General features: G+C 36.0%; 2 protein-coding genes across 2 annotated transcripts; both read left to right on the top strand.

The window, feature by feature from the left end:
• The first annotated feature begins 930 nt into the window (after positions 1 to 930).
• On the top strand, positions 931 to 8,080 carry LOC145602854 (putative alpha,alpha-trehalose-phosphate synthase [UDP-forming] 9). Its single transcript, XM_081659010.1, has 4 exons — positions 931 to 1,248; positions 4,106 to 6,095; positions 6,473 to 6,746; positions 7,378 to 8,080. Exons 2-4 carry the CDS (start codon positions 4,108 to 4,110, stop codon positions 7,702 to 7,704), a joined length of 2,589 nt encoding a protein of 862 aa, XP_081515136.1. The 5' UTR covers positions 931 to 1,248; positions 4,106 to 4,107; the 3' UTR covers positions 7,705 to 8,080.
• On the top strand, positions 7,787 to 21,039 carry LOC145577399 (uncharacterized). Its single transcript, XM_081634821.1, has 4 exons — positions 7,787 to 7,844; positions 7,957 to 8,040; positions 17,924 to 20,893; positions 21,032 to 21,039. Exons 1-4 carry the CDS (start codon positions 7,787 to 7,789, stop codon positions 21,037 to 21,039), a joined length of 3,120 nt encoding a protein of 1,039 aa, XP_081490947.1.
• Positions 21,040 to 21,242: the final 203 nt, after the last annotated feature.

The raw sequence follows: 21,242 nt of genomic DNA, 5'->3' as shown, positions 1-21,242 counted from the left end.
ACAATAATAATAATAATAATAATAATAATAATTATTATTATAGTAATAATAATAATTATAATAATAGTAATAATAATAGTAATAGTAATAGTAATAGTAATAGTAATAGTAATAGTAATAGTAATAATAATAATAATAATAATAATAATAATAATAATAATAATATGTATTTAATTTGAACTTAACTGATCTGATCTGAACTTATTTTTTCTGATCTGATCTGATCTGAACTTATTTTTTCTGATCTGATCTGAACTTATTTTTTCTGATATGACCTGATCTGAACTTATTTTTCCTTATCTGATCTGATCTGATCTGAACTTATTTTTTCTGATATGATCTGATCTGAACTTATTTTTTCTGAAATAAGTAAAAATAAGGTGAACTAAACAAGACCTAAGTATTAACTACACATAAAAACGTAAGGGACACAATCTAACTAAAGTGGGACCCATTTAGACCATATAACGCTCTTCCATCTTCTATCCAATCCAATATTCCTTCCAAATAAGACGATTCAACCACATTATTTTCTTTTAAATTTAATTTCTGAAAATATGTTTGATTTTATCCTTTTTGACTTTCTCCCTCTCATCCATATCCCATTTTAGCCTTCATTCAATTGAATATTGTAATTCCAAACGCAACCTTCCCCCTCCTCTATTTCTATTTTTTTTTTTTAAAAAAAATCAAGTCACTAGCCGAAAGCAAAACACGTAATAACCCGAGATATCATCCGAACCAAATTAAGATTTCTAATTTAAAATTTCTTATTTCTAATAAAGTGTTATACTTCTAGTAAAAGAGAACCACAAAACAATAAAAAAAGTTTTTAATTAAAAAATAAAATACCCATTCTCAACCTAACACACTTTCATTATATATACACACACTTATCTCATTCCTCTGTTTCTTTTTCTTCAATCTTTATCCATTAAGTTTTTTTTTGGTTATTTTATTTTATTTTCTTATACTAATCCCTAATTATTTTTTTCAGTGGAATTCTGTTCTTCTTATCAAAAAGTAACCAACCCCAATTAAAAAAATTTGATCTTTGATATTCCATTTTTATTTCATATACGGAGTATAAATTTAACTAGACAAAGATCTTCACTTTCTCTCTCCTCCTTTCTCTCTGTCTTCAGCAATCTTCTTAATTTATAAAATTTTGTGTAGAAATTGATGAAAGGTAATCGCTTGTTTATATTGCTTCAGCTAATTCAAGCTCCATTTTCGGATCATTTTCAGGTATCCCCATTTTTTTTTTTTTAAAACTTCTGTTTTTCTTGAAATACCCAGTTATTTCATGTCCTTAAATCATGGAATTCTGTTTGCTAATTTTTTTATATGTTTGCATGATTTTTTATTACTTATTTTTCTGGGTATTTTTTTAGTGTTGAACTGATAATTTGTTTGATGTTTCTTATGTAAATAGAAAATTAATAAAAATTGTTTGATGTGTTTTCAAGTATATTAGAACTCTTAAATCCACATTGTCATTTTATTTCCTTATTTACTGTTGTTTTTATCAAATTTAGTTCTTTCCGTGTTTTCGAAGACCTAAGATCAAATCCCGTCTATGTCTATTCCATGATCCTTTGTGCTCCTGTACAAAAAAAGTAAAAAGAAATTTTTTTTTTTTTGAAAGAAAAGTAAAAAGAAATAGGAAATATCTAGTTCTTGGTAGTTCTATTTTTTTTTTTTTTTACTCCCTTTTTTTTAAGGGGTGGGGTAGAATTAGGAACTTAAACAAGGTTTGTACTTCCTGTATTAGTTTTTTGCAGCCCAAAAGGAAAAAAAAAAAAAAAGGAAAAGTAAATTTTATAATGTTTGTAACTTTTGGGATTTTTTAGGTAGGAAGAAGATAGAGCTTGACTAAGATCCAACTTTTGGATAATGTACATTATGATAGTAATGCCGACTTTTTAATTTCCTATTGTTATTATTTTCTTTATACTTTTGGCAGAAGTAATTATAAAGATCACCCCTTTATATATGTATCCTGTTTCTATAATTAATAGTAGTAGGTAAGGGTTAGAAAGAGCTAGAATCAGCTTAGTATATCCACAAAATCTTTGTTATTAGATATTTGGATATGGTTGCCAAGAGATCTGTTACTAGTGAGAGAACAGGTAAACAATCTAATGATAATGGAGCTGCCCTTTGTGGATTCGAAACCGGTTTCGTTTCATTTGTTGGATTTGTTAAACTAATTTCATTTGTTTGAATGCTGTGAAAGAGACTAATGTCTTTTATTTATAAGAAATTTAGAAACAATTTTTATTTTTCTATTTGATTATATCAATTTGTTAGGGTGAAAATGGATGGTTTGTCTGGTTGTATGCTGTGTATAGAAATGATTTGTCTATTTGTTAGGAAATAATGCGGACTTGCTAACAAGTTCTAAGGTGATGCAAGACCAAATCAATGCTATAAGTTGTGCATCGCAGACAGGTGTCTTGATTTGTTATAATTTTCATGTGCACAACTAGTTTATTGACTGCGTTTTTGTATGATTATTTCACAAAGTAGGATAAGGATGAAAGATAGGAGGCCTTCATTGTAGTCATTTAAGGAAAATGTATTGTGCAACCTATGCGAGTATAGGTTGACAGCGAGTGAGGATAAGGATGAAAGGAAGATGCTTTAATGATTTTTGATTGGAAAAAATGGCGTTTGTGGCCTGTCTTCGGAGATCATTAATGAGCTCGGACTGTTAGTTGTGAAGGATAAGAGTTGCACTTATAATACAGATTTTGGGAAGATTAATTGTTGTTTTGGTGATTGTGAGTTATCCCTTTCGGAAATAGGATTTTCTTTGTAACCTGAGTTTTTGAGTATCTTCATTTGCAAGTCTGCTACATACTGTAGCTTGCTTGTTTCCTGTCTGAATTTTTGTAAAGTGCAAAGTACTTTTGTTTGGATAACCCATGTTCCCCTTGTTCATTTGCTGGTTCTTTTCTGATTGTGATGCTTGAATGGAATAACTTGAAAGGATTCTCTTTTTGTGATATTTGAGTTAGCCCTCAAATCTTCTTCTTCTTCGTTTTCTTTCTTATTTTTTATTGTTATCTTTTTAACTCGTAATTCTTGCTGTTTATCCGACTATTATATAATATAAATCCATTTGCTGTGCAATTGTGCATTAATTTGTCTTTACTAATTATTTCTTTGATGTCCAACTTGTGATGCTGAAGCTGATGCCATAAATTTCCTTTGTATGTGAAGTAAAGAAAATCTAAGCATGTTTTGTACTGTGTAATATTCTTTTCAGCCCCGTGATATTTTCAAAATTACTTAATCTTCATTTATGTTCCTTAGATACATCAGTTCAGTTTTTTATAGGGTGATGTATTGATCTGATTATGCTACTTCACATTTCACTAATAATGTTAGTACTAATTGCAAGAATCTATTTTTGATTGGCTCCTCTTAAAAGGTAATAGTAACTAAGTCTTGATTAAATCTAACAAGTATAATTTTTATAACTAATTGCAGTTTATAGGACTCATTTTGCATGCATAGGTATCTTTTTATCCATTTCATTGTTTAAGTCATATCATAGTACTAAGGATAGGGGGAGTTCTATGCATTCACATATTTCTGAATATTGGACAATCAAAGAACATGTTTTTACTGTAATGTCAACAATGATTGCTATGTTTTAACTACCTTTAAAGAAAATCTTTTGGCCTGAATCACTCACTTAATGATTCTTGCTATATCTTTAGCAGTTTCAAAGATTCTTTGTCTCCTTTGAATTGTGTTGTGGGGTGTGATGGAGTCACTCTATTGAGAAAAGCATATAATTGGTAATGTTTGCTAACTTTGAGGGAATAATGCTTCTGCAAAGATCAATGGATCTGATCTTAGATTTTTAGTTGGCACACGTGGTTTGTTATGTTGATATTGTTTTAAAATACGAAGTCTAGTTACAGTCATAGATTTCTTTGCAACTACATTATTCTCGAGTTCCCTTGTTGCACCTTCACTTTCTTTGATACTAATCATAGGCACATGTAAATATTCATGATTTTTTTGTAATTATGCTGTTGTTTATTTAGATTTTGTTTTGAACTTATGTTATCTTATTTGCATTTTGTAGTCATGGCATCAAGATCATATGCAAGCTTTCTGGATTTAGCAGCTGGAGGGTATCTGGATTTACCTCCGACTCCCAGAAACCTTCCTAAGGTGATGACGGTCCCTGGTGTTATACCTGATGCAGACTCAAGTAGAAGTAAAGATTCTATTTCAGATGCTTCCACTTCAGGATATCGTGATAGAAAAATTGTAGTAGCAAATTTTCTCCCAATAAATGCTCAAAAGGATGCTAAATCTGGTAAATGGAGCTTCAGTTTAGATGAAGATTCACTTTACTTGCATCTGAAAGATGGGTTTTCAACTGAAAGTGAAGTTTTTTATGTGGGGTCCTTGAAAGTGGATGTTGACGTCAGAGAGCAGGAAGAAGTTGCCCAAAATTTGCTTGAAAATTTTCATTGTGTGCCTACATTTCTTCCAGCAGATTTGCAAAAGAAATTCTATCATGGGTTTTGCAAGCAATATCTTTGGCCTCTCTTTCATTACATGCTACCTATGTCCCCTGATCATGGGTCTCGTTTTGATCGGGGGCTATGGCAAGCCTATGTTTCAGCCAACAAGAAGTTTGCTGACAAGGTCGTGGAGATACTAAACCCGGAGGATGACCTTGTGTGGGTTCATGACTACCATCTCATATTGCTACCCACATTCTTAAGAAGGCGATTTTACAGGGTTAAGTTGGGGTTCTTTCTCCATAGTCCATTTCCTTCATCAGAAATTTATCGGACTTTGCCTGTAAGGGATGAAATCTTGAAAGCATTTCTGAACTCAGATTTAGTTGGCTTTCATACGTTTGACTATGCTCGGCATTTCCTCTCATGTTGTAGCAGACTGCTCGGATTGGACTATGAGTCCAAGCGAGGATACCTTGGGATTGATTATTTTGGCCGAACAGTGTATGTTAAGATTTTACCTGTGGGATTGCAGCTTCGTCGCCTTGAAGTTGCAATGAACCATCCTTCTGCATCTGCTAAAGTCAAAGAGATACAGAAGCAATTTGAAAATAAAAAGATAATTCTCGGTGTTGATGACATGGATATCTTTAAAGGAATCAGTCTCAAATTACTGGCTGCTGAGCACCTATTGCACCAGCATCCTGATTTGCAGGGAAAACTCGTCCTGGTCCAAATAGTGAACCCTGCAAGAAGTACAGGGAAGGATGTTCAAGAAGCAAAGTCAGAGACATATGAAATAACCAAAAGGATCAACATGAAATATGGTTTTCCAGGATATGAACCTGTCATCTTGATAGATCGACCAATGCCTCTTTATGAAAAAACTGCTTATTATGCAATGGCAGAATGCTGCATTGTGAATGCGGTTAGGGATGGGTTGAACCTTACCCCATATAAATACGTCATTTGCAGGCAAGGATCTCCTAAAATCGATGAGGCATTGGGAATTACCACAGGAGAAGTTCGTTCAAGTATGCTGGTTGTCTCAGAGTTCGTTGGTTGCTCTCCATCTCTCAGTGGTGCTATCAGGGTTAATCCATGGAACATTGAGGCCGTTGCAGATGCAATGAAAATGGCTATAAGTATGTCTGAGTTAGAAAAGCAGTTGAGACATGAGAAGCATTACCGTTACGTTAGCTCTCATGATGTGGCCTACTGGTCCCGCAGTTTTGTGCAGGATTTGGAGCGGGCGTGTAAGGAGCACTATAACAAACGTTGCTGGGGAATTGGTTTTGGGTTGAGTTTTAGGATTCTTGCTCTCTCTCCTTCCTTCAGAAAGCTCTCAGTTGAATACGTAGTTTCTGCATACAAGAAGACGAAAAGAAGGGCAATTTTTTTGGATTATGATGGAACTGTTGTCTCTGATATGTCCATTGTCAAAACCCCTAGTCCTGAGCTAATATCTATTCTGAACAACCTTTGCAATGACCCAAAAAATACCGTATTCATTGTTAGTGGTAGGGGACGTGATCCTTTGAGTGAATGGTTATCCCCTTGTGAGAAGTTGGGAATAGCTGCTGAACATGGATACTTCTTAAGGTATGCTGATTGCCTTCTATATTTCATCTTAAATGTAAATTCTTAATTCTGTTGATTCTGTTAAATTGTGATAATCTTTTCTCTTATCGATTTTTATCCTAAAATTATGTTTGATTTTATATAACATGGACTCTTCATTCACCATAGACAAGCTACTTGATGCATTTGAAAACCTAACCTAAAATATTCTAGCTAATTTTTGGCCCAAAATGTGCTGTTTCAGTGTAGGATCAGGTCCATGTAATCTATGTTTACTGAACCACATATTACTCCCCAACTTTTGTGTACCCTACCAAGGCATTTACACAAGTCAAATGCTATTTATTTTTCCTGATTTCTTCTGATGGTATTGTTGATTTCTTCTGATGGTATTGTAGGTGGAACCAAAACTGTGATTGGGAGATAAGCCCGGTTACTGCTGACAATGACTGGAAAAAAATTGCGGAACCTGTGATGCAGCTTTACACAGAGGCTACAGATGGATCTACCATTGAGAGCAAGGAGAGTGCTGTAGTATGGCATCATCAAGACGCAGACCCTGATTTTGGCTCTTGTCAGGCCAAAGAATTGTTGGATCATCTAGAAAATGTCCTTGCTAATGAACCTGTTGTTGTTACCAGGGGACACAATATTGTTGAAGTCAAGCCACAGGTATGCACCATCATACCCTATTCTTGTGTGGAAAGTGTATTTGCTAGGCTGTCATTTCATAGACATAACAAATAAATTTCTATAATTTATACTACGTAGATAAATGAGGTAAAGAGTATGCACATTGTACATACATAGAAATAAGGGAATGATACCCTTTAAAAAAAGGAATTGAATTTTTAGTCATTTAAAATATGTGTACATTTGGGGAATGGTAAAGTCCGTTGATAAGTACTCATCAGATAAGGTTAGAAAAATAATGTATTGTCCTTCACAATTGACTTATAAGGGTTATTGCATAGATATTCAGTCACTTAGTATTGCATTGGTATTCCTGATATTACAAGTTTTACGGAATAAAAAATCCGAGTCATAAATGGACAGATTATTAACATATAGAGAATATGAGCACAATTTTCTGCCTGGCAATATCTTTACTATAATGTAACATCAGCAATCAAGTTTCTTGAAATGTGTTAAATTATTCAGGAAACACAGAAGTTCTGATCTTTCATTGAAGTATTGCACTATTGCTGCTTGAAAACTTTTCCTTGTTTAAGTCATTACTTGGGTGTCTTCCATCAAACTTCAACATTAGCAGCTAACATAAGTTTTCGGTTGAAACTTGCAGGGTGTTAGCAAAGGGTTGGTGGCAGAGAGAGTGCTATCAGAACTGACAAGTGATGGACAGCCACCAGATTTCCTGTTGTGTATAGGCGATGATTTGTCAGACGAAGACATGTTTGAAAGTATATTGAGCAAAGCTTCTTCGCCATCTTCGGGTATTGTGCCTGAGATTTTCGCATGCACTGTTGGTCAAAAACCGAGCAAAGCCAAGTACTATTTGAATGACACAAAGCATGTGATGAGACTGCTTCAAGGTTTGGCATATGCTTCGAACGGGAAGCCGCCTGAGTGCAATCTACAAACCGAAGTCTCTTTCGAGAGCTATGCTTAAGATGTTGCTTGATTTCTGAGTGATAGGAAGGACAGCGAGACACCAAGGACGCCACAAAACGGATACACCACATTGCTTGAATATGGTAGGAATGCGCGAGTTTTTTTTGGTTAGGGGTTGGTATGATTTGGGGTGTAGCTGTAGGTTTTGGAGGTTTAGATGTTGATAAAGGGTGTTAGATTACCTTGATAACCCAAAAAAAAAAAGTAAATGGTTTGTATATGTTTTCTTTCATGGATTTTTCTCATACAGGGAAACTTGAGTCTTCTGATACAGTAGAGAACATAAACTGTTCTTCATACCGCCCTCATAATCTTTGTCCAGATGGAAACCTTTGTAAATATTCCCCATAATTAAAGAATTTTTCTTAGAATCATTTGTTTCTTTTATTGGTTCTTTTGGAGAAATTCTGGGTTATAGAAGCTTCTTCTTAGTTAACAGGCAATGGGATTCCTGATATAATCTCAAAGTAATACGCAATTTATACTCAGTATGATGTAACTGATATAACCTCAAAATAAGATGACATTTCGAAGAAAAAATAAGACATGGGACTAAAAATAAAAAACATAACAAGATTAGCATGACTAACATTATAGATAAAACTACGGAGTTATTAATGAAACTTAGCTTTGGCACACAAGCACAATAAAATTACACGTTAAATAGCAATTTTGTTGGCCTCATTTAAAATTTTTGACATTAACTTAACACATACTTCCTCCGTTTTCTTTTACTTGCAACACTTCCCTAAAAAGAAAATGTCACAATACTTGCAACACACTATAAAAGAAAAGTTACTTTAGGGAAAAATTATACTATTTCCCTTATTTAAAGCACATGGCCCACTAAATTACACTTCTAACAACCACTCATCCTATTTTAAAGTGTATTATATCATGTGAACCCCACATTTCTTAAATACCGTGAAAAAGTGTGTGTTGCATCTAAAAGAAAACGAAGGAAGTATTTACCAGACTCGACCCAAATACGCAAAGTGACATTAAACTCACCCACGACCCACAACCCACAACTAGAGCTGTCAATTCAGGTAAACGGGTCGGGTTTGGGTCGGATCAATTCGGATTGATTCCATAACCTATGCGGGTCGGGTTTGGGTTGGGTCATGCTTGAGTCGGGTCGTACTTCTTATCGGGTTTCGGTTGGGTTTAGGTCGGGTTAATAACAGGTCGGGTTACATTCGGGTTGGGTGAACAATAGGTCAGGTTTAATTCGGGTTTTCATGCTTTAAAACGGGTTAGGGTAATCCTCGAATTCGAGTCGGGTTCGGTTCAAGTCAATAATTTGTGGGTTAGAATCAGGTCGGGTCATTCTTGGGTTTGAGTCGGGTTCGGTTCAAGTCAATAATTTGCGGATTATAATCAGGTCGGGTCATTCTCGGGTTCAAGTCGGGTTCGGTTCAAGTCAATAATTAGCGGGTTATAATCAGGTCGGGTCATTTCCAAGTCGGGTCATTCTCATATTCAAGTCGGTTTATGTTCAAGTCAATAATTTGCAGGTTACAATCAGGTCGGGTCATTTCCAAGTCAGGTCATATTCGGGTTCAACTAACTATAAATTAATAATTATCATTTTTATCAAGCTTATTATTTCCTTTGACTATAATACATATGGCAATATACTAGGGAACTATAGTCTATAATTTAGGAAGATAATTATCTCCTTTGACCATATAACAAATATATACTATATTTAACTCTTAAATTTGAGGATGATGCTCCTTTCTTTTGCTGGCCTGGATTAACTTGGTCTCCCTAGACAAAATGCTTTGATCAACAATAATAAGGTGGTCTAAATTGCATTTAAGGTGATTTGAAATCGGGTCAGGAATAATTTGGGTTGAATTTAGGTCGGGTCAATAACAAGTCGTGTTAATTTCGAGTCGAGTTAGTAACAGATCGGGTTGAATTTTTGGGTCGGGTTAGTAATAGGTCTGGTAAAATTCGGGTCGAGTAAATAAAAAGTCAGGTTTAATTTGGGTCTGATCAATAACAAGTTGGGTTGATTTTGGGTCGGGTTTGTAACAAGTTGGGTTAAATTCGGGTCGGGTTAGGAACGAGTCGGGTTGAATTCAGGTCAAGTTAGTAACAAGTCGGGTTAAATACGAGTTTTGATGAGTTAAAATGGGTTTGGGTCAATTTCGGTTCAAGTCGGGTTCGGTGCAAGTTAAATTAAATTGGCCGTTGTAAACCGGTAAATCGGTGCAAGTTGTAAACCGGTAAATTGGTCGTTTAAAGGCAAATTGGATGGTTCCACCCACCCAATTGGACTCCCGGAGGGTATTAGGGACCATGATAAACATTTCGGCAATTTTTATTCCGGGCGAAAAAAAAGTCAAAAATTTCCAAAATTAAAGGCTAATGTCCATGCTTTTTGAGAAACTTTGGAGGTTTACGGGCCCGGTGTCGCAAAGTCTTTAGATTTTAGGGAATACATCTGGGGGGGTCATTTAATTCCATTTGGAAACATATATGATCATTATATGTTGTCAATCTTGTCATAGATGTTCTTGGTAGGCTTGAGTTAATGAAATCGGTGCAAGTTGTAAACTGGTAAATTGGCCGTTTAAAGGTATATTGGATGGTTCCACCCACCCAATTGGGCTCCCGGAGGGTATTAGGGACCATGGTAAATATTTCGGCAATTTTTATTTTCGGACTATAAAAAGTCAAAAAATACCAAAGTTAAAGGCTAAGATCCACGCTTTTTAAGAAATTTTGGAGGTTTCGAGGCCCGGTGTCGAAAAACTTTGAAATTTTAGGGCATACATCTAGGGGTCATATAATAATGTTTGGAACCATTTATAATCATTATATGTTGTCATAAATTTTCGTGGTAGGCTAGATTTAATGAAATCGGTGCAAGTTGTAAACCGGTAAATTGGTCGTTTAAAGGCAAATTGGATGGATACACCCACCCAATTGGACTTTCAGAAGGTATTAGGGACCATGGTAAAAATTTCGGCAATTTTTATTTTCGGGCGAAAAAAAGTCAAAAAATTCCAAAATTGAAGGCTTATATCCACGTTTTTTGAAAAATTTTAGAGATTTTGGGGCACTGTGTTGAAAAGCCTTGATATTTTAGGGAATACATCTCGGGGTCATATAATGCCGTTTGGAACCATATATGATCATTATATGTTGTCATAAATGTTCGTGGTAGGCTTTAGTTAAATAAATCGGTGCAAGTTGTAAATCGGTAAATTGGTCGTTTAAAGGCAAATTGGATGGTTCCACCCACCCAATTGGACTCCCGGAAAGTATTAGTGACCATGGTAAACAATTCGGCAATTTTTATTTCCAGACGAAAAAAAGTTAAAAAATTCCAAAATTGAAGTCTAATATCCACGCTTTTTGAGAAATTTTGGAGGTTTCGGGGCCCCGGTGTCGAAAAGTCTTGTAATTTTATGAAATACATTTCGGGGGTCATATAATGTCGCTTGGAACCATATATGATCATTATTTGTTTTTATAAATGTTCGTGGTAGGCTTAAGTTAATGAACAGCTGAAAGTTGTAAACCGGTATATCGGCTGTTTAAAGGCAAATTGGATGGCTGGGCCCAGCCAGGTGGACTTTCGGAGGGTATTAGAGACCATTGGAAACATTACGACAATTTTTATTTGCGGGCGAAAAAAAGGAAAAAAATTGCAAAATTGAAGTATAATATCCACGCATTTTGCGAAATTTTGGAGGTTTCGGAGCCCGATGTCGCAATGAATTGAAATTGTTGGGAGTACATCTCGGGGTCATATACTGTCATTTATAACTGTATATGATCATTATATGTTGTCATATGAGGCTTGATTTAATTAAATCAATTGGCCGTTTAAAGGCAAATTGAGTAGTTCCACCCACCCAATTGGACTCTCAGAGGGTATTAGAGACCATGGTAAACATTTTGGCTTTATTTCCGGGCGAAAATAAGTCAAAAAATTCAAAAATTGAAGGCTAATATCCACGGTTTTTGAATAATTTTGGAGTTTTCAAGGACCGGTGTTTAAAGGTCTTGAAATTCTAGGGAATACATCTCGAGGTCATATAATGTCGTTTGGAACCATATATGATCATTGTTTATTGTCATAAATTTTCGTGATAGGCTTGAGTTAATGAAATTGATGCATGTTGTTAATCGGTAGATTGGTCGTTTAAAGGCAAATTGGATGGTTCTACCCACCCAATTGGACTCACGGTGGGTATTAGGGATCATGGTAAATTTTCGGCAATTTTTATTTCCAGGCCAAAAAAAGTTAAATAATTCCAAAATTGAAGTCTAATATCCACGCTTTTTGAGAAATTTTGGAGACTTCGGGATCTGGTGTTGAAAAGTTTTGAAATTTTAGGGAATACATTTCGGGGTCATATAATGTGGTTTGAAACCATTTATGAGCATTATTTTTTTGTCATAAATGTTCGTTGTAACCTTGGGTTAATGAAATCGGTGCAAGTTATAAACCGGTAACTCGATTGTTTAAAGGCAAATTGGATTGTTGCACCTAGCTAAGGGGACTCCCAAAGGGTATAAGGAACCATTGTAAACATTACAACATTTTTTTTTATTTCCGGGCCAAAATAAGTCAAAATATTACAAAATTGAAGTCTAATATCCACGCATTTTACGAAATTTTGGAGGTTTAGGGCCCGGTGTCGAAAAGTCTTGGAATTCTAGGGGATAAATCTCAGGGTTATATAATGCCGTTTAGAACCATATATGATCATTATATGTTGTCATAAATGTTCATGGTAGACTTGAGTTAATGAAATCAATGCAAGTTGTAAATCGGTAAATTTGCAGTTTAAAGGCAAATTGGATGGTTCCACCCACCTAATTGTCTTCCAGAGGGTATTAGGGACCATTGTAAACATTTCGGCAATTTTTATTTTCGGGCGAAAAAAAGTCAAAAAATTCCAAAATTGAAGTCTAATATCCACGCCTTTTGAGAACTTTTGGAGGTTTCGTGGCCCGGTGTTGAAAGGTATTTGATGTGTCTATTTTATATAGTATTTTACCCCCGTCCCTTGGTCATAATTAGTAGTGTTTTTGGCTCTTTAGAGCCACTTTTATTACTAATTGGTGTTTTCCAGTGTTTTCGTAGATTTGGTTGACTTTTGCAGGGATTTATGCTTTTGGAGTATTTTCCCGAGATATTTTGGAGCAATCACGAACATTGGAGAAGCACGACCAGAGTTTATAGCCCAGGGTCGGTTAGAGACATCGAACCGGTGATTAAGGGCTCGGTATAGGTGATACCGGGGCATTTGGACCGAGTATTCAAGACCCAAAGAGGAAACCCAGATTGGCCCGAAGAATTGGAGCCCAATCGAAGTCCAAATAGTGGCCCAAATGATCCGCCCGGCCAAAAAGGCTGGCGCCCGGTGACGCGCCCGGCCGGGCGCGAGATTGCTATTAGAGATAAAAAAGGCGCGCCCGATCGGGCGGTGCCTCGCCCGATCGGGCGCGTGTATTTTTAGGGGACGATTAGCGTCGTTTTAATTTGTTTTAGTTTAGGATTTTTGTACGGAGTATAAATACTCCTCCGTAATACGTTTTTAGATCGTCTCTTCTTTTGGGGAGATCTTCTTCTCTTATCTCCTCTCTCTTAGACTTTCTCTCTCTACTTAGTTTTCTCTCTCTTAATCTCTCTCTAAACCTTTGTTCTTAATTCTTTCTTTAATTCCAGATTATTTTGGTAACGATTTCTCTTCCCTTAATCTTAGTTATTTATTTTATTCCTTTGATCATGATTTATTTATTTGCTTTGTTTAGTTTATATTTAATTATGTGTGAGTAGTCTAATTTCTAGGGTTCATGGGGATCTAATAAATAATATGAAGGGGTAAATTATTGTTGTTAATTATCAATGCTAGATTAATTTCCTATTGATTGATTTAATGCTCTGTGACTAGATTAGGCCTATCTTTTATGCATGAGTTTGACAATATTGATTCAAGAATCGAGAGATGAGAATTGATGTTTAGGTCTAGTTTCAATATGCAAGTTAATTTATAAATGGTTAAGTCAAGATTCGAGAGATGAGATTTAATACCGGTAAATTAATTGTGTGATTGTAATAAGTAGCGAGAGCCCTTTACAATCTGGTTAATTGATGCGTTGATGATTGACTATTATTGATTATTGGTATTGCATGATAATTTCTTATTGGATTGTTTTAATGTTTTACAATTGCGGCTTGTAAAAGTATAGCAATATTAAATTGATGAATCGAGCAGATGTTAATTTGATATTAAAGACTATTTTCAATAAGAACTTAGATCTAGTAAATTGCGAGAGCCTGTTAGATCTATGTTGATTAATAAATTGCGAGAGCCTGTTAATCATGTTATCTATGCCATGTCAATGATTGATTACCCTACTTTACCCTGGAGTATTATTTATTGGTGAACCTATACCCTAGATCCCTTTATATATTGTTTTCTCCCTATTCCTATTCTTTGTAGTTTAGCCTCATACTTAATTATAAATATTGGTTAGTTAAATAATTTAGATTATAATAATTAATTAGGAGTAAAAAGACTTGTTTCCCTGTGGAGATCGACCCTACTTCTCTATCTACCTTAGTTAGTGATTTAGGTAATTTTTTTTTATTAGGGGATACGACTTTACCCTGTCAGTATTGAAATTTTAGGAAATACATCTCTGAGTCATATAATGTCATTTGGAACCACATATGATCATTATTCGTTGTCATAAGTGTTCGTGGTAGGCTTGACTTAATGCAATCGGTGCAAGTTGTAGTAAATTGGTCGTTTAAAGACAAATTGGATAGTTCCACTCATCCAATTGGACTCCCGGAGGATATTAGGGACCATGGTAAACATTTCAGCGATTTTTTTCCCAGGTGAAAAAAGTCAAAAAATTCCAAAATTAAATCCACGCATTTTGTGAAATTTTGGAGGTTTCGGGACTCGATGTCGAAAAGTCTTAAAATTATAAGGGATACGTCTCGTGATCATATAATGCCGTTTGGAACCATTTATAATCAATATATGTTGTCATAAATATTCATGGTAGGCTTGAGTTAATGAAATCAATGCAAATTGTAAACCGGTAAATTGGCCGTTTAAAGGCAAATTCGATTATTCAACACACCCAATTGGACTCCTCGAGGGTATTACGGACCATGGTAAACATTTCGGCAAGTTTTATTTACCGGCAAAAATGAAATCCATGCTTTTTGAGAAATTTTGGAGGTTTTGGGGTTCGGTGTCGAAAACTCGAAAAACCTTGAGATTTTAGGAGATATATCTCGGGGTCATATAATGTCGTTTGGAATGATCATTATATGTTGTCATAAATGTTTGTGGTAGGCTTGAGTTAATGAAATTGGTGCAAGTTGTAAATCGGTAAATTTGCCGTTTAAAGGCAAATTGGATGGTTCCACCCACCCAATGGGACTCCCGGAGGGTATTAGGGACCATGGTAAACATTTCGACAATTTTTATTTACGAGCGAAAAAAAGTCAAAAAATTCTAAAATTGAAGGCTAATATCCATATTTTTTGAGAAATTTTAGAGGTTTTGGGGCCCGTTGCCGAAAAGCCTTGAGATTTTAGGGGATACATATCGGGGTCATATAATGCCATTTGGAGCCATATATGATCATTATATGTTTTCATAAATATTCGTGGTAGGCTTGAATTAATGAAAGCGGTGAGAGTTGTAAATCGGTAATTTGGTCGTTTAAAGATAAATTGGATGGTTCCACCTACCCAAATGGACTCCCGGAGGGTATTAGGAACCATGGTAAATATTTCGACAATTTTTATTTATGGGCGAAAAAAAGTAAAAAAAATTCAAAAATTGAAGGCTAATATCCACGGTTTTGGAATAATTTTGGAGTTTTCGGGGACCGGTGTTTAAAGGTCTTGAAATTCTAGGGAATACATCTCGAGGTCATATAATGTCGTTTGGAACCATATATGATCATTATTTGCTGTCATAAATGTTCGTGGTAGGCTTGAGTTAATGACATCGGTGCAAGTTGTAAACCGGTAAATTGGTCTTTTAAAGGCAAATTGGATGGTTCCACCCACCCTATTGGACTCCCTGGGGGTAATAGGGAACCTGGTAAAAATTTCGGCAATTTTTATTTTTGTGCGAAAATAGAGTCAAAAAAATTCCAAAAATGAAGGCATATCCATGCTTTTTAAGAAATTTCGATGGTTTCGGGGCCTGGTGTCGACAAGAAATGAGATTTTAGGGGATACATCTCGGGGTCATATAATGTCGTTTGGGACCATAAATGATCATTATATGTTGTCATAAATGTTCGTGGTCGGCTTGAGTTAATGAAATCAGTGCAAGTTGTAAACCGGTAAATTGGCCTTTTAAAGGCAAATTGGATGGTTCCACCCACCCAATTGGACTCTCGGAGGGTATAAGGGATCATTGTAAACATTACGAAATTTTTTATTTCTGGGCGAAAATAAGTCAAAATATTCCAAAATTGAAGTCTAATATCCATGCATTTTGCGAATTTTTGGAGGTTTAGGGCCTAGTGTCGAAAAGTCTTGGATCTCTAGGGGATAAATCTCGGGGCCATATAATGCCGTTTGGAACCATATATGATCATTATATGTTGTCATAAATGTTCGTGGTAGGCCTGAGTTAATGAAATCGGTGCAAGTTGCAAACTGGTAGTTTAAAGACAAATTGGATAGTTCCGCATAGTCAATTGGACTCCCTGAGGGTATTAAGAACCATAGTAAATATTTCGGCAATTTTTATTTATGGGTGGAAAAAAGTCAAAAAAAAATCCAAAATTGAAGGCTAATATCCATGCTTTTTGAGAATTTTTTGAGGTTTCGGATAGAGCTGTCAATTCGGGTAAACGGGTCGGGTTTGGGTCAGTAAGAGTGGGTCAGATCAGTTCGGATTAATTCCTTAACCTATGCAGGTCGGGTTTGGGTTGGTCGGTCACGTCGGGTCATACTTCTTATCGAGTTTGGGTTGGGTTAATACCAAGTCGGGTTACATTCGAGATGTGGGAACAATAGGTCGAGTTTAATTCGGGGTTTCACGAGTTAAAACGTGTTAGGGAAATTCTCGGTTTCAGTTCAAGTTGAAACAAAAAGAGGATTAAAGAATAGAATCAATGCCGAATAACAACTTTTATGTCACATGGCAGATTAAGTTGAATCAACTATGTTGGTTTAATATATGTAATTTTTTATGGCAGATTCTTAATTATGCGGAAGTGAATTCCACAAGTTGCTCGAGGTTCTGGTTGTGGACAAACGATTAAGGCGGTAGTACGCATACGAGATTGTCTTCACTTGTGGTATATATATCTGAACCATTCTTTGCAATATTAACTTATTTGTTCTGGTTGGTATAATGATTGTGAATTGTATGAGATTTTTAATTGTGATATAATTGATTGGAATTGCAATAATACTTGCATCATTGACTTAGATACCCGTTCAGGGCTTACTCATTAGGAGTAAGTCTTGAATAGTCCCCGGTTTGGGACTGTTCTTGAATGTTCTATCTCATTTAGGTGATAACTACTTGAATTGTTTTGGATCTAAGAAGATCATGGCTCACTATTTCCCGATTGTTCTCTGGGTACATATGTTGATAGCCGATTATCTACATTGTGTGCTTGGAGAACTGTAGGGAAATGCTGCCGGATTTTCTTTAGAACCAAACTTTACAAGTAGTTATTAGTGAGATAGGACATTCAAGAATGGGTTAGGTTGGAGTGATAAGGACCTTATTGGATCATCCGGAGTTGCATTTACATGATATAAACTTTGAATGAAAATGTTTGATGCCTTATATTCTTGTTTATGGTTAAGGAGCTATATATGTTACAAAATATACACATTATCTTAAAATTAATTTTGTTATTCAGTGGTTGAAAATGGATCGAAGTTGGATATATGGTAAACGAAATTGTACAAGTTTTTTTACGAGGAATTGAAGAGTTTAGCACTGTTGCCTTAAAACACCAAACAGAGAATAAATCAAAGAATATTCTTTGTCCTTGTTGTGACTGTAATAATTCGAGGGGATATCGTGATATAGTTGATATTAAAGATCATCTAATTCGTCGTGGGTTTAAAGAAAACTACACGAGGTGGACATGGCATGGTGAGAGCATATATATTGAGGCAAGTTCTAGTTATTGTCCAAGGGAAGATGAGAATCATTGTGATGATGATAATGACCCCCAAGGTGAGGATATCGATACAGCTGATGATATTGGTGTTGAAAGTGAGAGTGAAGTGGAGAAGGACAGGATAGATGAAATGATGCAAGATGTTGAAGACCATTTCACAGAGTGTCCCCAGACATATGATAGTATTTTGAGAGCTGCTGAAACCCCGTTATATCCTGGTTGTACAAAGTTCACTAAACATGGTGCTATTATGAAGTTATTCAACTTAAAGGCGAGCAATTGTTGGACTGACAAGGGTTTTACGCAGTTGTTAGAAGCCTTAGTAGAAATGTTTCCCGACGGGAATGAACTTCCAAACTCCACCTATGAGGCCAAGAAACTTATGTGCCCCTTGGGTATGGAGTATGAGAAGATACATGCTTGTCCCAATGACTGTGTGTTGTATCGAAATGAGTATGCTGATTTGCATGAGTGTCCAAGGTGTGGAGTTTCTCGTTACAAGATGAATGATACTGGTGAGATGTGTAAGAAAGGGTCTTTGGCTAAGGTATTATGGTATCTTCCAATTATACCGAGATTTAGGAGACTCTTCTCGGATGAAAAAACTGCAAAATTATTGAGGTGGCATGCTGATGGGAGGAAGAAAGATGGGTTAATGAGGCATCCTGCTGATTCCCCGCAATGGAGGAACATTGATCGAAAGTTCAAGGACTTTGGTGAAGAAGATCGAAATCTTAGGCTTGGTCTTAGTACAGATGGAATGAACCCATTTGGGACACTAAGTACCCAATATAGCACCTGGCCGGTTCTTCTAACTATCTACAATTTGCCTCCTTGGTTATGCATGAAGTCTAGATACATTATGTTGTCCCTTCTAATATCTGGGCCTAAACAACCTGGAAATGACATTGATGTGTATCTAGCGCCTCTCATTGAAGATTTGAAATTGTTGTGGAATGAAGGTGTCCAAATGTTTGATGCATATAGTAAAACCAATTTCACTTTACGTGCCATGATTTTTTGTACGATAAATGACTTCCCAGCTTATGGGAATTTGTCGGGGTACACTGTGAAGGGAAGAACTCCTTGCCCCATTTGTGAAGATGATTTGGAGGCATTGCGCCTAGACAATTGTGGCAAGCATGTATACATGGATAATCGAAGACATCTTCCAGAAGACCACCCTTTTCGATTCAATAAGGGGTCTTTTAATGGAAAAGTGGAGTTGAGAGAAGCTCGTGGCCCTTTACGTGCAAGTGAGGTTTATCAGCGGGTCAAAGACATTGAGAATGAGTTTGGTAAGCCTTACAAAAGCAAATCAACTGGGGGTTACAAGAAGAAGTCTGAGCTATGGTCTCTTCCATATTGGAGACATTTGGAAGTTAGACATTGTCTAGATGTAATGCATATTGAGAAAAATATATGTGATGCCATTGTGGGAACTTTATTAAACATGCCAGGAAAGACAAAGGATGGAGTTAAAGTAAGAAAAGACATGGCTGTTATGGGTCGTTCAGAGTTGGCACCCGAATCTCGAGGAAAACGCTGGTATCTTCCCCCAGCTTGCTTTACCTTGTCTAAAAAGGAAAAAACTAGCTTCTGTGAGTCATTGCATGGTTTAAAGGTCCCGGCTGGATTTTCTTCTAATTTTCGTAGACTTGTGTCAATGTCTGACTTGAAATTGAGTGGCATGAAATCTCATGATTGTCATGTCTTGATGCAACAATTATTACCAGTTGCCATTCGAGGAATTTTTCCACCTCAAGTGAGGTATACAATTACAAGATTATGTGTCTTTTTTAACACTATCTGTAGCAAGGTCATAAATCCAAGTATTTTAGATGACTTGCAAGCAGATATACTTGAGACAATGTGTCGATTTGAAATGTATTTTCCCCCATCTTTTTTTGACGTGATGCCTCATTTGGTTATTCATCTTGTACGTGAAATTAAACTTTGTGGACCAGTGTGTATGAGATACATGTATCCTTTTGAACGAGAAATGGGTGACTTAAAGGGAAAAGTCATGAATCCGGCCAAACCTGAAGCTAGTATTGTACAACGAACAGTTGCTGAGGAAGTGGCAGCATGGGTTGCTCAATATCTTGCACGTTCACAGAAAATTGGGTTGCCAAAGTCTCGACACGATGGGAGGCTTGGAGGTCAAGGTACTATTGGCAGGAAAAGGATATCCATGGGCTTTGAAATGAAAAATAAGGCCGAGCTTTTTGTGTTGCAAAATCTTAGTGAGGTTCATCCTTACTTGGACGAGCACATGCTTTTTCTTAAAAATAAATATCCTTCCAAAAGTGATCTTCAGCTGATAAAGGAGCATAATTGTTCATTCGTTACATGGTTCAAGGAACGAGTGATGTCCCAACTATCCACCACACCTAACGATATATCTGACACATTGAGATGGTTGGCATATGGTGCTAAATGTCAAGTCATGTCATATGAGGGATACGACATCAATGGGTATTCTTTTTACACTAGCCGACAAGATGACAAGTCAACAATGCAAAACAGTGGTGTTAAAGTAGTAGGTTTGTCATCTGAGTATGTTAGTGCACATGATAAAACACTTGTGGATAAGAAGAAATTTTATTATGGAATCATTGAAGAAATAATAGAGCTGGATTATGTTGATTTCAAGATTCCTCTATTTCGATGTAAGTGGGCTGATAGTAGCCGTGGTGTAAAAAAAGATGAACAAGGGAACTTGACCCTTGTAAATCTTGGTCGACGAGGGCATCTAGCTGATCCATTTATATTAGCTTCACAAGCAAAACAAGTTTTTTACATGGCTGACCCAGCTGATTGTAAGTGGTCAGTTGTTTTAGAAGGTAAAAGAAGGATACTTGGCATTGAAGATGTGGTGGACGAGGAAGAATATGATGAGCAATTTAATGAGTCACCACCTTTCGTTTGGAGCATCCCTCCAATAGTCGATGATTTTGACACAAAGTTGAAACGAAAAGATCATAATGAAGGATTTTATATCGCAAAAGAGAAGAATGAAGGAGGTATGAATTCTATGATTTTTTTTTCCAATATGTGTTAGTAATTGCATAAATTGCTTATTATTGTTATGTGTTCAAGTTTTGCAAGTTAAAAATGATATAAATCGATGTCTTAATTTATTTATGTCTTTTTTTTTTCAGGTAAGTAATAATGGAGGATGAGGATTTGCATAATCGTTCCATGTCTTTGCAAAGTGAGGAAGATGAGCCACACAATCAATCACAATCAGAGCTACAAACAAACGACTCTCAGAAGAAGAAAAAAAAGCCAAGAGGTCCTTCAAAGGGCCTAAAATCCATGCCTGGGGTTCCTAGAGTGCTTGAATGGGATGAATTGTGTCGACCCATTGGA

Source organism: Chenopodium album, chromosome 2 (assembly GCF_948465745.1).
Source record: "Chenopodium album chromosome 2, dcCheAlbu1.1, whole genome shotgun sequence".
NCBI classification, from domain to species: domain Eukaryota; kingdom Viridiplantae; phylum Streptophyta; class Magnoliopsida; order Caryophyllales; family Amaranthaceae; genus Chenopodium; species Chenopodium album.
Note: the sequence above shows the minus strand (reverse complement) of the source record. Positions and strands in the feature narration are given on the sequence as shown.

What these genes read in the sequence shown, in the direction of transcription:
- LOC145602854 (XM_081659010.1), top strand. Translation starts at nt 4,108, where the DNA reads ATGGCATCAAGATCATATGCAAGCTTTCTGGATTTAGCAGCTGGAGGG. An exon ending in GAACATGGATACTTCTTAAG is followed by an intron (nt 6,096 to 6,472) that starts GTATGCTGATTG and finishes ATGGTATTGTAG; the next exon opens with GTGGAACCAAAACTGTGATT. An exon ending in TTGTTGAAGTCAAGCCACAG is followed by an intron (nt 6,747 to 7,377) that starts GTATGCACCATC and finishes TGAAACTTGCAG; the next exon opens with GGTGTTAGCAAAGGGTTGGT.
- LOC145577399 (XM_081634821.1), top strand. Translation starts at nt 7,787, where the DNA reads ATGGTAGGAATGCGCGAGTTTTTTTTGGTTAGGGGTTGGTATGATTTG. An exon ending in GTATGATTTGGGGTGTAGCT is followed by an intron (nt 7,845 to 7,956) that starts GTAGGTTTTGGA and finishes TTTCTCATACAG; the next exon opens with GGAAACTTGAGTCTTCTGAT. An exon ending in TTGTCCAGATGGAAACCTTT is followed by an intron (nt 8,041 to 17,923) that starts GTAAATATTCCC and finishes ATGACCCCCAAG; the next exon opens with GTGAGGATATCGATACAGCT.